General features: G+C 41.0%; 1 protein-coding gene across 2 annotated transcripts in view; it reads left to right on the forward strand.

Moving 5' to 3' along the window:
* Positions 1-15,923, forward strand: part of PCCA (propionyl-CoA carboxylase subunit alpha) — a 252,797-nt gene that overhangs the window by 65,889 nt on the left and 170,985 nt on the right. For both annotated transcript variants that reach the window (XM_026038336.1, XM_026038337.1), the window contains 2 exons: positions 5,107-5,143; positions 10,648-10,726. In XM_026038336.1, the coding sequence (XP_025894121.1) occupies positions 5,107-5,143; positions 10,648-10,726 (116 nt within the window). The remainder of the gene's footprint in view (positions 1-5,106; positions 5,144-10,647; positions 10,727-15,923) is intronic.

Below are 15,923 nucleotides of genomic sequence, written 5' to 3' on the forward strand. Positions count from 1 at the left end.
TCCACGTCGACAGCTCTTGTTCTTTCAGGCSTTTTAGAAGGTATGATTTCTAACAGCTTCCTAAACACTTGGGTTATTTCTTTGCATATCGTATGATGAAATCAAGTATGTCTTGGTTTTGGTTTGTCTTATGCTATACTGATTAAATACTGGGCTCTTTTGCACTTTCCAGTGTGTCCTGATGTAATCAATGCTGATGTAGGTATTATCTGTCATTTCCTTTAAAAGCTTAAGTGCATATATGCCTGGAGATTCTGAGATGTTGATCTCTGCGCTGAAACTTTTATGCTTAATACTTATTTTAAGTTAGATTTTTTTTTTCAAATAAAATTTGAGGAGAACTTTGAGTCACTGAAAAGGCGAAAAATGTATTGCAACAATAGCATATTTTAATGTAGCTGGAGAAAAGCATTGACCTCTGATCTTCATAAATCTTATTTACATGATGAAATAGGGCATTCAGTATAATTGGGAACACCTGAGTTTTATTGATGGACTTGAGACTGTGCTCGTTTAAAAAGCTGTGATGGGGCCTGTCAGATCAGAAGAGGAGCCCAAAGACATTGCCAGGTTGTAGGGATCTCCTAGATGAAATGGTTACRCTCCAGGTCCTCAGAAATAGGACTTCTGATCCTGCATATTCTCCTCCATGCCACGGATCTSCACCACATGCTTGTGTTTGTCCTCTGGTCTCCTCTTTCTGTGGTTTTGTGGCTTTTAAATGGCACAAATACCTGAGCAGTGAGACCTTGCAGGATGGCCGAGCTTTGATTGAATCTTGTTGAGCTGTTTGGCCAGTTCAGACCAAGATATGAAAAGTGGAGTATCAAATGCAATAAGAAGAGTAATCCGTGAGAAATCGGGACTCTCTAGCATTTCTGCCATTCTGTGGGAGGTCTGTTTTAGTCACAGTGAGGAAACTCTCAGATTTCTCCAGGGCTCTTGTTTTTGGGGAACAGAAATCTTAGAAGTCTTAAGAGGGAGTTAAGTGCCTGTGTGATACTTGAATTGCTTGGAGATGGCCCCGTCTTTCCAGTGGAATTTAATAAAGCTCGGAAAGAAACAGCTTTCATGCCTGTGTGACGACAATGACAGAAGTTAAGAAAGATCAATTGTGCATCCATTCTTTGGGAGTGAATAGTTAAAGCGAGCATAAAGGATAACAACTTCTAGTGCTTCATTGTTCCGGTCAGGACAGCCCTGAAAAACTTTGTTAATTCAAGAGTTGTCTCTTTATCGGGCACTTAAATAGTGCTGCAGATACACAGATCCTTCACAAATAAAGGGCACGTTTTTCCTCCTCCTTATGTTGCTTAGCATTTGGATGTAATGAGCAAGTGGGGTTTCTAAGCCCTTTCAGAGCCTTGGAGAAGCTGCGTGCAGGGAAATTCCAAGTCAGGAGAAATTACAATAGCAAGTGATCCCTTCAGGCCTGCACTTTGGGAAAGAACCTGGAAGGATGGGAGGACGATTGCCCTAAGACTCAGCCAACTCTCTTCATATTAGACTGGGAAGGTAAAGTGTGAAACTGGGAGTGGCAAGAGCAGAAATGTGCCTAAAGAAGGTGGTTGCCGGACTAATTTTCTTCTCTTTTCCAGTTCACTTTCACTAGCAGAGAGCAATTGAGCCAACAGTAGTGCTTAAAGGGTGTTCGGTTCAAAGCTTCCAGCCGCAATTAGTTTCCTACAACTTGATTACAATCTTATCTACAAGGTTAGTGTTAATCCGCACGAGCCGTGGCTCTAGCAAAGTGAGGACTGAAAGAGGCAGAGCCTCTCAGTAGTTAAAAGAGGACTAAGTGACAAGAAGAAAGTGGAGAATGAGTAATGACTTTGAGGAGCTCTGGTAGTGAAAAATTGGCAGAGGAGTGGAAAGGGAAGGAGGATTTGGTTTTATTTCCCTGTGCAGAGCCAGTTTGCTGTCATGGTTGGYGTAACGGAGCTGGCCTTGACCCGAAGGCCGGTTGGCTCTGAGCGGCTTCTTGGTTTCAGTGAKGTCCACGGATACACTCAAGGTTTGCAGCAAGGCTGTGGATTTCAGCAGGGCTATGGATTTCAGCAGGGCTGTGGATTTCAGCAAAGCTATGGATTTCAACAAGGCTATGGATTTACCTAAGTGCCTAAGTTTTAGGCTTTTGTTTCAGACATTCTTGTGTTGAGGTCTGATATTCAAACGATCTCTGTTCCGCTGCAGAGGTGCTTGGAGTTTAGTCATGACTCTTTATTTGGAGATGCTCCAGACCCAACGTCCTCAGYTGTGAAAACTGTTATGCAGCTGATGATAATTACTGGTGGTTTGTAGCTCTGGAAGTGGCCGAGCTTCACCATGGCAGCCTCTCCAGCACAGCCAACCTGCCTYCTTTTTGTCTCCACCTGCTGGTGCTCAGCAGAGACGTGGACGTGAAATTTGTGGCTTGGAAATTACTACTSTAAATGAGAAAGTGCTTTATGTTTCATTTAAAGTCAGCCCAAAGGAGAGTGGGGTGCCATTTTTGACTTTTATAACTTCTATAACCTTATAGCGGATTGCAAACAGTTCTCATTTGGATGATACGACTGTGCTAGAGTTCTACACTTCTTTGCAATCTCTAGTGTATTTTGGGAAAATGGGAGTGTAGCTGATGGATTTTTACTGGAAACAGTAACATGGCACTACGAGCTTCACAAAAGTGCGGCCCCATAAGTCACTTTTAAAATATTCCTTTTATTAGGGTTTTCTTTGTACATTTTCCACGTATGGTCTCATGTGCTGGGTAGCATCATGACATTGAGTTTTCCTGGCCCCCACAGCAAGTATGCCCAGTTTAAGCACTCTGCACCAGAATCTAAAGCAAGTGTAAGTTTTTGTAAGCCCTCAGCCTGCTGCCGTGTTCTCCAACTAGTAGTGTAAGACTGCTTTTTTTTYCCCCCAAGTTATTTTTGTCTTTAAAGTGGCGCAAATCAGCGTCTTTTTGTGTTCCATTTTAGCAACAGTCCCAGAAGGCCAGAGAAGGTGAGTGTAGGTGGCCGAGCTCCTGAGCCCCAGTGCTTTAGCACGGTGCAGCAGCCCGGGTTGCAGTAGTGCAGATCAGTGCGAGCTGCGTGGGCCAGATGCCTGCTGCCATGTTCACTCCAAGCTAGAGCTGAGATTGCTGCAGCTCCGATGCTGTTTCTCAGAGCCCTGGTGTGCAGGTATAAACCCCGTGCCGTGCAAAGTCAGCCTGCTTATGTGTCGCTTATCCTCCCGTGGGCTTGCAGGGTATTATCCCTTCCCCAGCTGGCTTGCAGGTAGCTAAGCGAAAAAGTTGCCTCCTTTGCCCCCCCTCCCTGCCCTTAATTCTATTTTGCAAATATATGACTGCATTTGCAAGAGAAAAGAAATGTAAAAGTTTCCTTCTCGCCTCTAATCGTGGCTCTTCATCAGTCATCACTCTTCCTGCATTTTGTTCCAGAGGCTCTAATTGTCTGCATTTGGCAGGTTTAACACTTCCTGACAGAGAGGCTATTAAGGGGAAGTATTCTCGCATAACTGTCACGGGCAGGAACAAAGAACCTTCCAACTCAATGTGTGGAAACCACTAACATTCTTAAATGACCCTTTTCATGCATTTTTATCCCTTTAAGCTAAAATTTGGAGGGTACCGGGTCACGGAAAGCAGCAAGGTGTAATAAAACCCTAAACCCTGATTTTTGGGGGGTTGCGGGGTGTGTGTGGATGGGCAGTTTTTTGTGGGTTTTTTTTTTTTTTTTTTTTTTTTGCTAGATTTATCTCCGACTTAAAAACAATTGTTACTTGGAAAAATCTCATTAACAGATGTGACTGGAGTAAAAAGACTTAAAACTGATGTTGCTTTCAGGGCTGCTTTGAACTTAACAAGCACCGATTTGTGGAGCAGACTAGCTAATGAAAGGAAATTAAATTTTCTGACAACTTCCCCTGCCAGCCCCCTTATTCTTCATGGGGCTGTTACTAGGTACTGAAGACTTTTAAAGAGGATTTTGTTTTATTATCAGACATAAATGAACCAGGTATGAACATTTCTTATGTATTTTTTTTTTAAGTTCTGACCTGGGTGCTTTTAAAACGGATTGCCTTGAAAGCTTTAAAAGTATCAGGTTTCATTTTAATGTTCATAAGTCAGCCCCCTTAGCTTCAGACGCCCTTAGCAGCTGGTGGTTTCCAGACATTACTGCCTTCCCTACACATTTCTTAATGGATGTCACGGAATAGTGTAAATATTAGCGAATTTGGATGGAATTTCCAAACGTAACCCGTGCCACTGTGTAACCTCTTCCTTTTTAGCCCTGCGTTTCAGAACTAACTACTGCAGGAGAAGAGATTTGGTTATTAAAACATGCAAGGCTCAAGAACTTTGTGTTTGAATCCCCACAATTCCTGGAAACTCTTTTTCTGTAGTGTTTTCTGTTCCGTGCTTGTAGTGAAGTGAGTCAGCTGAAGTGATAGGTGTCAACAACAGCAGCGTTTTTCTAGTTGTGATACAGTAGTATCTGGAAACTCTCAGTGGAAACTTTTCAGGTAACTTTAAGAGTTTAAAATGATGCATTAATTTCTTTTTTTTTTTTTTTTTTTTTTGTGACTTAAGAAGAAATAAATCTTTGTGTATTTTTTTCTGGAGTAGAAAGAGAGATTTCATCCTTAAAGAAGTTCTGCAAGATTTCTGAAAGCCGAGTCGTTCCCAAACAATAGGGAATCAACTCCCCCTACTGACAACAGCCAGGAAAACACGAGCGATACCTGAGCAGACGGAAACAAGCTGGCAGTGGACAAGCTTTAACGACCTGATTTATGGTCCATTATTGATTGTAAACTTCTAAATTCTAGCATTAAATTCCTACGGCTGCAGAAAATCATTCTGCCGTCCTGGCTGCGTTTCCTGTCAGCTGATTCCTCCTTGCTTTGAGTTTCTCGGTATAATAACGATGAGGTAGAATTTACATTCCACTTATGGTATTAATTTTACATTCCTCTGGCTGGAAAGGGTCAGAAGGTTGTAAAATCAAACATTAAATGAATCAGAGGAGACAGTAGTGCAATATATGAGCGCCCTCAGGACACAGTGCAATGGCTGATGGGATTAACGTTGGGTCTCATTTCCTGCTTTTACAGGATGCAGATGAAGCTGTCAGAATTGCAAGGGAAATTGGTAAGTTCTTAAATTAGCTATGGTGGGATTTGTGTGCCTCTCAGCAGACATGGTTGACTAAATTGAATGTGTAATAAGTGATCCCTATAGAACAAATAATGTTTTAATAGTTTTAAAGTTCCCTGTTGCCCATGGGGCTGGAAGATTCTAGGCATTAACGCCCTGTCTCTTAAATCATCGCTTTTTAGCTCAACGGGCTGGGCTTTGGAGAACAAGTGCAGCCATGGTTTGCAGAGTGCATGTGAGATACAGCAATCAGTGACTAGCTAGAGGAGGATTCCTTTCAAAATATACCTGCCCCTGGACAAGGTGTTCATTTTTGCAGGGTTTGGGCATGGCACATGCCTGTTTGTGGGAGCTGCCGGCACCAATGGTGTTGTGGTCTCTGGCTCTGTGGGCTGCAATTAGCCTGAATGTGATCCAGGCCACCAACCTTCCTTTTTCTTCCATTTTAAGCCTTCTGGAATGAAGTCACTATTCAGCTTCTGAGTATTTTACAGGATGATGAAAAGAGCAACTAGCAAACTGCCTGGGACTTTTCTGGATGAAGCTCGAGTGAAATATGTTTGATGAGCTTTGCCTTTTATCTAATAAGGCTTAAAATTAGGGCAAATATTCAACCCTATGTTCAGGTCCTTTCTAGGCATATCTAATTCAAGGATTTTTTTACAGTTTTGCCTTTCTGTTCTATGATCCAGTAGCCATGAAGATCTTTAGGATGATTGTAGGTGCGTGATTCCAAGGATTTCTCTGCTCTTGAAGCCTCCCCTATTGATCTAGCTGCTCAGAACCCCCACTATGAATACAGCTCCCCTGTGCCCAATGCTATGACCATCATGGCCTGTGGGAAACAGCAGCCAGGACCGGCACCGTGCCAGGTGACTTCTTATGTGGACATAACCTGGTTGCACTTGGGGTTTAGGCCGGGACTATGGCGCTAGTGAAGCCCCCGGCGCAGCTCCATGGCCCTCACGATGACAGGAGGGGTGAAGGCTCCGTTGCTGAGGCTCAGCCCTGGAGCCCCCGCTGGGAATGGGGCAAGCCCTGCTGCCCCTGCAGAAAGCAGGGGGAGAAGCTACCCGTCAAATTACAGCCTTGGGAGAAGTGGCAAAGGAAAAATGGTCTCGGGGCTTAAGAAAAGGCCTTGGGTGTTGGCGGCAGCTCCATTTCTGTGGTCTGTCTCGCTGTTAGTTCTTAAAGGTTTCCTGCAAGTATTTTTAGGCTGACTGTTTTGATTAGCAGAGGTAGGAAGGCACTCAGTGACTTCCTAGACACCTTTTAAAAKGCACTCGTGCTTAATTTTCTTCTTAGTTCTTCTGGGGTTCTGTTGACCAGTTCCTGTCTTTGATATCAGCGGCACTTTGGAGGTCATTATATAAAGCCAGCCTTAAATCTGCAGATATTAAAGCCAATTACAGACAGCTGGAGGGAGTTTTTTTTTTCTTGAGATTGCAATTTCTTAAGCTATTTTTATGCAGAAAGACTACAGTATGGTGCTGTGTGTTGAAAAAAGTACTTATGTTTTGACCAATTGACCAGTTCGATTCTGTCTAGTTAGCAGCAAAATTTCAATGGAATTCTGCAATTTAAATGGCATGTTCACAGTACCAACCTTCACCTGTAATTTCAGAGGACCTAAAAGAGACTGAGGCTAAAGTCTCTGGATGTGCATAATGCCTCTGTCCCCTTATATAAAAAACACTTGTTAGATGATTGGATACTCTCAGGTTACTTTTAATTTCACTTATCTGGAAAATATCTGCAAAAGTGCTACTTTTCCAAGAATACTTGAAGTTAATAAAAAGTAAATCAGTGTGAGTCAGTGTTTAAAGACGTGGCGCACTGCTCCTGCGCTGCCCGTGCTTTCCCTGCCTCTCTGCCACAGATTTGGTGGCAGTGGAGTGTGGAGCTTCAGGGCTGAGACACTGCCTAGGACTATGCCCGTGAAGACTCCTTAGAGACACAGGTTTTAGGAGCATGAAAATTAAAAAGCAAAGAAAAACTAACCCTCCCACCTCCCGACTACCTCTGCTTTGATGCTATAGCAATAGTCCGCTAAGTCAGTCAGGAATTAGAGAGCAGCTTAGGCACTCTAATGGGCATAGAGGCTCAGTTTCTATAGTCTGTCTCCTGATTTGTGTGAACTCTTCTTCTCTTGTGTCTTCTGTAGTGTGTCACATCAGTTTTTTGCCCAGGCCACCATTTATAAGTATATATAAAGAAGCTTGTCGAGACCCAGAAAGTTTTGCTTTCCAGTTTGCTGCCTAAACGATTTGAGTGGGGGTAAAACAAAGGCCCTATAAACTAAGGGAACGTCTGTGCAGAACTAAATAGGCAGAAAGCATGTTTTTGTCATGTGTCACTTGGCCAATGGGCTTAACTGGTGCTAGCGTTTTTAATAACGAATATTGAGAAGAGTCTGCTATTGCTGGATCAATGCACTCTGCAGTCCACGACCTGCAACTTTGGTTAGCAAAAATGGTTAAACGTCAGAAAGCAGCACCGTGGTTAAGGGCAGGAACTGAGAGCTGTGGGATGCCAGAAGTCTGTTTCTTCCACTTACCGTTCAAATTCTGGGAATAGTAACCACCCTAGAGTCCAAACAGTAACTTATTAGCATTTATATARCAGCAAAAGTTGGTCATTTTGAGGTACCCTTACACCTCTCTGAGCTCATGGCTCCCACACGGGCCCGGTGCTTCAGGAAAAGCAGCTGAACTGTGCAGCAAGGTCGAGTTTATTTCCACAGGCAGGTTGGGTCTCCTGTGAGTTGCCTAATCCGGTGGAAGGGTGGAAAACCCAATGCCTCTCCAGCAAAAAAAAAAATCATTTTGGGAATTCCTTGCTGCTGTCACTGGCCATTCTCATAAACACTGTTGCTTTTAAGCTCTGTGCTTGTGTGCCTTTCCCTTCCTGCAGCTAATCCAGCGAGTGCAGGTGAGTGTGTTTCAGGGGTTCTGCTTGCTGCTGCACAGGCGAAAGGTGGCCGGGCGAAAGGCAGCTCCTCACATCAGCCCCTGGTGCCCGGGGCACGAGCAGCGCTGCGGAGCTCAGCCTCAGTGCTGCCCACACTGTTAGGTGTAGCCCAGGCCAGCGTGCGAAGCCCTGTTGGGGGAAGATGAAAGTGCCCTTAGGTTCAGGAGGCTGCCTAGTGGGCATCCTGGCTTGTGAAAGCCTGCTAACATTTTTTTTCATTCTTAACCTGCAAAGCTGTGTGTCTCTCTTCAAAGGAGGCCTTCTGTTGATTTTTTTTTCTCTGTTTTTTCAATTGTGCTGTAGCTCTATGGAGCCTCACATAGAAGCATGACTGACAGGTAATCAGTACACATAAAGGTGTGGAAAAAGTCTTCCAGAACTTGGTAATACCAGTAACTGAACTCTCATGGATCCTGAGTTGGCATAGAGGAGCTTTTTATATTCTATAAGGCATAAAGGCTCACTAAGGCTCACTGATGGTGTTCTTATTTCATTTCTGAAATGAAGAACAGTAAGTTATGACCCAACTCTACCTACAGAAGTAGAATCAGAGAGACTAATATATTAGACTGAAATTATTAGCTTCGTTGGTAGGAATTTTTCAAGTTCTTGTGACATAGAATAAGCCTGATCAGATTACACCTTTTTTTTTTTTATTATTAAAATTATATGGGATGTGCTTTTTGCCATAGTTCAGGAGAGCCACCTCCACTTGTGATGGAGCCTGGCAGATGCCAAAGGATGTGGAAGAGCAACTACAGCACAGAAAAACTGCTCACGTGTACATACCACATTCCATGGTGTGGACTTGATGTCACTGCTCACTGCAGTCTGGAATTCTGGATGTGCCTCCTTAACTCTGCGTTTGGAGGGACCTTGAAACTACTAATTCTAGTTCTTGCTTATCTGTTACCCTTCTGCAGTGCCTGGCTCTAGAAATGCTGTAGCACAGGGTTCTGTTGCTCTGCTGACATGCTAGGTGGGAAACGACTTTATTGTCATTTCTTTATTAACTCAAAGTTCTCCTGCACCTTGCTGCTTTCCTGCCTTACGCTCAACACTACTCTATTTACTAGGCTTGTGTCATGCCCCTTTTGTTGTCCTAAGAACACTCTCCAGATTTTATTTTATTTTATTTTATTTTATTTTATTTTATTTTATTTTATTTTATTTTATTTTATTTTATTTTATTTTATTTTATTTTATTTTATTTTNTTATTTTATTTTATTTTATTTTATTTTATTTTATTTTATTTTATTTTATTTTATTTTATTTTATTTTATTTTATTTTATTTTATTTTATTTTATTCCATTTAAAATCATCATCTCCTAAAAATCCTTTCAGCCAAGTGCCATTGGGGAAGAGTGTTATCATCTTAGCCAGCTGAGTAAGGCCCGAGTTGCAGAAAGATGATGTAAACATGGGTTGTGTGTATGATAGCAGGCCTGACCATTTTTATAAGGGGCCGCATTCAGATAGCCCTTTTTTGTCCCAAGATTAGAGCCTTTTGGAGGAAGATGTTTTCATTTTGCAAGGCCTGACTGATTTGCCTTGCTGGAGACCGTCAGCTGGTCCTGTGTTTGGTTTAATGGTATATTTTCCATTAAAAGTGATGGAGACCAAAGACATGCAGAAATTTTTATGCTTGCCTAGAGGCGTTACTTCCAAACACCCATAGACTTCCTTAACTTCCAAATACCCGTAGACTGATGTGCGAGAAAAGAGAAATGCGATAACAGTAAGAAATTATTTTGCATTGTTGTGCTAAGATGCACATATTAAATCTACTTGAAGACCACAGACTTTTTACCATATGACTTTGGCTTTCAGAAAATGGAAGGCCTTGATTCTGTTTTGATCCAAAAGTAAAATATTACCACTCTTATACAGTGTTGTCAGATTATGTTGCTCTCTTTAATGTTTTTTTTCCCCTTGCATCTTGTCTGTTTGGGAGATATGCTTTGTTTTGTCTTCAGTGTGTAGTGATAATCTGTTTGCTTTGATTCTTGCTTGTCACTGCCTAACATCTGAGCAGCAAAGCGCTTTGGAGATGCTCCATTATTTAAAATCTGCTGCACTATTGACCAGAAATGGAGAATAAGAGTCGTCGAATCTCTGACTAATGGTTCATGAAGATCTCTTTCTGTTTCTTGCTAATAAAATGTTTTCTTTTAATTTTAGCCCAGCAATAGTTGGAGTAGAAAAAGGAACAGAATTTTGCTTTTAAAGAAAGTGAAGTTAAAGGTCAAATGCTTTTTTTCATAAATCATTTTGTTACTTGGGAATAATTAACTCAGCATTTTTCTTATATAAATGCATTAAAGACAACCTTTTCTTGTCTCCAGAAATGACTGTACTGACAGCTAAGTGTTGAAAAGAAAAAAATACCCTCTTCTTCCAAACAAGTAGCATTTTAATAAACCAAGTTATTGTCTCCGGGCATTATTGGACATGTGGTCAGTTGTCATGTTCCTCTGACCAACTGATCAAAGTTTGAACTTCTGTCTAATTGTTCCCCGCTGTTAGGCTACCCTGTCATGATCAAGGCCTCAGCAGGTGGTGGTGGGAAAGGCATGAGAATCGCTTGGGATGATGAAGAGACCAGGTGAGACGCTGTCCAAAAGCTTCCCTTGATGAATGCTGCACTTACCAAAGGCCCTTCAGGCCCCTGCGAGCTGACAGTTGGGCACATATCAAATGTTTAGCAGAAATTGGGTAGTATCTGCTTTGCTGCCCTCGGTATAGTGTGCACTGAAATTCTCTTGGCATGGGCATATGTAAAATTAAGTTTTGTATGAAACCTCTAAAATGTCATGGTTGGTTATTTTGGGTACAGCCTTACGATTGCCTGTGACTGTTGTAAGTTGATACTGGAAATAGTACTTTATTGTTTGCATTCCAGAATGTTGATGTATAAACTGTTTGTGCGTTTAGTAGAATAAACCATTTGGCCATGATTCACAAATACTAATTTTTGAACAGCTAGTTCTGTTAAAGTTGATGGGACTGATTATTCATATGTAGAAACACATCTAAAGTGGTTCCAGAATGTGCTGTAATAAATTGCATATTTCAGTGTTTAGCATACTTGTCGCAGCAAGCTCTATTGTGCATTTGCCTGTCTGCTTGAAAGAATATTTGTTTTAACACACGTATTTTCACATCTTTAACGGCGTGTCTGAATCCCAAATCCTGCCAGATACTTGTTGACTGGAGCTGTTTTAGAGTCCATTCTTCCCTGATACTGTGGCAGGGAGGTGTCTAGCTGCAAGCATTGTGTAACAACAATGATGTTACACAAAAAGGCATTTTAGGATTTTTCAGTGATTTGTAACAAAGACTATTTGTTGAGATTTAAAACCAAGTAACTTTTCTAAGAAATTCTTACCTTCCATGTGAATATGGGAGCACACAAATCGGGCGTAAACTCTGAAGTACAATTCCTCTTCATATGCTTAAGTGTTAGTCATGACTATAATGCTTTTCTGTCATGTCTTTTGTATCGTCTGTTAAATTTATTTTAAGTCTCATACCTAAAAGCTGTAAGGAAGAACAAAATGATTAGAAGTTAAATTTTAATTGGAATAAAACTTTCTGTGTACCTTGCTACCTCTAGACTGTTTATGTTCTAATCTCAATAGGAAATTTGCACATTAGGTTGAGGATCTAGAATAATCTACTTTATTACAAGGATGCTTTGTTCCTACCGCTTTGGAAACCAAAATTGCTCCCTTGATCTTAGTCAGCAAGTGCTGTGAATTTTTTGGACTCAAAAGGAAGATATTCATTTTTCATTTTGCTCAGAAACTGTCAAAGAAAATTGATTAAAGTAACTGTCTAAAAATTGAAATCCAGGCTGAAGTGATGATTGCTAATTTGTTTTGAAGAAGTTACGGTTGCTGTTTTGACCAGAGAGTCACTCGATATCAACAGAAACCAACTGTGGATGTACTCTTAACATTCTGAAATACTCAGATACTTGGTATTTGCCAGTGGTGGCATTTTAATAATTCTCTTATTACATTAGTCTTGTTTATACAGTAACTTTATAGAATGATATCTCTGAAGTGGTAAGAGAAAGAAGTCACAGATCAACCGAAGTCACTGACCCTATTTTAAGAAGAGTTTATTTTAAAGTTTGCAGGCATCAGTGAAATCAAAGTTCAGTTGGCAAAGTATTTGTTGCAAGAAGATAAAGTGAGGTCAAGAGAAATTAAGATGAATTTACTTTCCATTGATGAAACAGATCATTTTGGTGTTTCTTGAAGAAATTTTTATTGAAGAAACGTGGATGAAAGATGTGTTGTACATTGTACATGTCCATTAACTTTTTTATAGAATTCAGTTTTTATCCTTTGTATCTGAAGAGAACTTCTGGCAGAGTATGTTAAGGCAACTAGACTTGTTACTGACAAACCAATATATCTGATAATTTTTGATATTGTATGAAGAGAGTTGTTGGCCTCATCATCCAGATGTTGAGGCCTTGTTGCATCCAGATCCAATGTAAACCTAAAAATAAGCTAATACTCAGCTTTTGGCAGACACCAGGGAGAGGCCGGTATCTGAATGATCTTCTGAGGTCCTACGTGCAAGATGTTTCTGAGAACTACGGATAAAATTTTGATTTACAAACTTGTTTTGGTTTTGCCCTAGATTTAGGATTAATTCCAAAGGCTGTTGAGAAAATGCTTTATAGAAAGTCATGTTGCTGTAACATGCTTTGGGATTTTCAGGATAGTCAAAGCATGGAAAATTGCCCTTTCCTTAAAACCAATTATATGTAATATTAAAAGAGAAAAAGCTTTATGATGGTGTTACATAGCAAATAATGTGGTGTTATGTGGCAATAGACATGGGAAATGGGAAACATCTATCTGAATGCCTGAATTCCTGCTGTTATTGAGTTATTCACTATGGTAACTTATTAGTGCTTCATCCTTCACACCTCTTAAATATCTTTAGTGAAAAAACTTTCATTAGATCCCTCTAGATATTATGAAAGCATTCCAAATAAATTCAAGGTTTCTGCCAGTTCCCCCAAATCTGAGACAAGATCTAGTCTGGAATTTTGTCTGCGGTTCAAGCTGATAACCCAGATCTGAAATTAAATGAGTTTTGTCTTCACTATGATATAGGTCCCTAGTAAGTTATCCTGGTTTGATTACATTGAATTTAGGATAGGCTTTTTCATGTAACAGACACACACTTGAAGTTATATTGAAAAAGAAAAAGGAATATCTGAAGAGCAGTTTATATTGAATTAAGGGAGCAACTGTGCTAGGTGGGAAGAAGCTAGAACCCTAAATTCTGGGTTCTGCTACCGTGTGTGTGTCTGATGGGTGCCCCTGCCTTGGCATAATTCATCGCTTCAGCTCTGGTGCTATACAGAGAGCCTCGTGCTTGCAACCCAGAGATACCAGTCCCAAAACATTTTCCAAAAATAGGCAATGCGAAGTTCAGCACAAAACATAGCTAAAGGGCTGGGAGTCTGCAAGTGTGGAAGTTTTCTATATCCTTCTTTTCACTGATTGTGGAGAAATTGAAGGATCTCTTGCTTTCAGGATAACACTTGCACCTGTAACTAAGTCTTAAGCTTTGTGGCTTCGCAATCATTAAGCTTCAGTGATCTGCTGCAAGCTTTGAAGGGGAATTACCTTGGGCATCATCTCTAAAGAAGTGATGATTTGTTTTCTTGAGGGAATAAAACCCTTTTTTAAGGATGGAAAAAAGCTCAAGATTTTATTTTTTGAGAGAAAACAAAATATTTGAGACTGGATCTCTGCACTTAAAGATCCTTTCTAGCTTGCAGATTCAGTATAGGAAGTCACCACTGTGCAGGAAATAATGATTCTGTTTTATAGTAATTTCAGCTGCAGGTATAATCTGTTTGAGTTGGAAATATGTACTAAATATTCTTCTAGCAATTCATTCTTCATAAATTTGGAACTTTGTGGCTAAATTTGCTTTCCTTGGGTCTTGAAATCTTGCATGCTTTGTGTACCTCTGAAAACTTTCAGCACAGCACCTTCCAGGAACAGGTATTTGTATGAAAGATTTTACCATTTGGCCCATAAGAACCGACTAAATAGTCCTGTTACTTAAAATCTCTTCTTTGGAGCCCATGCCAGTTTATGAATTCACAGATCAGGCGTGTGCTTGCAAAGCTCCCGAGAGCATTTGCCCTTTCCTTTCTGCAGCCCTGGACTGCCATGCTGTGCTGCACATGCTTGCTCTCTTCCAGTTTTTGCTGTTCACTGTGAGGGTACCATTGGATGCATAAGAGAACTGCTAGCAATTTTTTTTTAAATCCGGCCTGCAGTTGTATTCTACAGTTTCCCACCTTCCCCCAGAAACATCTGTTTTGTCTCTGTAATCTTCTGAAGGGATGAGCTGTAGGACTGTAAGAGCTTAAGTGGAGTAATACATAACATCATTCTGAATCCCTCCTTGTCTCCCGAGAGAAGACATTCCCTGCTACAGACCTGAACATGGAGCTTTATTACCTTTCCAAAGCAGTTTATTTAGCCTGCCAAACTGCTCTGCAAAAATGGGAGTGCATGGACTTGGCCTCCAAGGTCTGTCCAGCATAGGTCTGTGCTCTCAAAACACTGAGGTAAGGGGAGGAAGTGAATTGAGTGACTGAAGGACAGTGATTCTGCTAGCCTGGAACCTGATATCAGATAGAAATCTTTAATGGATCACCACTTAGGGCCTGTTGTACTCTTTATGTTCTGTAAGTGGGCCAAAAATAAATAACAGGGACACTGCTAAGAGATTATTTCAGTGCTGGGTGGAGGTGTGTTCCTAAGCTATAATAAAATCCTCCAAATATGGGAAGATCATAACTATACAGTAGATCAACATTTAATAGAAACTCCTAATTGAAAGCAGAAAGGTAACTGAATTGATAAAATTCTGTGTTGCTGAAGAATCATGTAAACTCTTCAGATACTTTGGTGATTCAAAACAAAATTCTACATATATGTGTATACACACATACACATAGACACGCCCTTGTTAAACACAGGAGTACGTGACGACTGTGTGCATAAATATATATGTAAAATGCTGTGACTAGGGCATTTGAGTTTTTGCTTTCAAATCTGTAGTCAAGCTGAAGCAAGGGATATTTGTTTTCTTTGTAAAATCAAACATTTTGAGTATATATTGGTTTTATTTTTAAAGGCATTTCATTGCACTAATGATAAACTAATGCGTTTTAACTAGACAGTCTTCCTAATTCTGGTGTTGATAGGAAAAGGCTGTATTCTTTTCTTATTGCCAGAAACTGGAAACTGAAATATTGCTTAATAACAAATATGCAGTTTCTCATTAGTGTCTGCCCACCTCCCAAGAAGGTGGTTGCTTTAACTAAGGAAGCAAAGCTTCCGGATGGAGATACGGACCTGGCAGAGACTAACTCACTTCAGACAAATGCAAGGAAAGTTACAGCACGATCAGTGAATATTTCTGTGTATTGATGTACTTCTCTGTTAGTGGATATGATGCGTGGAGGGAGAGGTCTTACAGGCCTCCAGTTCTGCCTCCTTTAGCATCGGTCACGCTGGAAGGGACCTTGGGAAGGCCTCTCATTCAGCTCCCTGCCCCGAGCTGCCTCRGCACTAGATTCGGACCTGCTTAGAGCTTTGACCAGTCGGATCGTAAGAACCTCGGAGGCCAGCAATTCCCAGCCCTTCCAAGCAGGTGCCTCAGGTGCTGGGTACAGCTGCTTGAGCTGGACCCTCCTCGATTGGGGTCTCCATTGGCCCTCAAGGCCCCCAGCTGGTGCCTCTGGGCCT

This window comes from Nothoprocta perdicaria, unplaced genomic scaffold, assembly GCF_003342845.1.
Source record: "Nothoprocta perdicaria isolate Ctin4 unplaced genomic scaffold, notPer1 scaffold_208, whole genome shotgun sequence".
Lineage (NCBI taxonomy): Eukaryota > Metazoa > Chordata > Aves > Tinamiformes > Tinamidae > Nothoprocta > Nothoprocta perdicaria.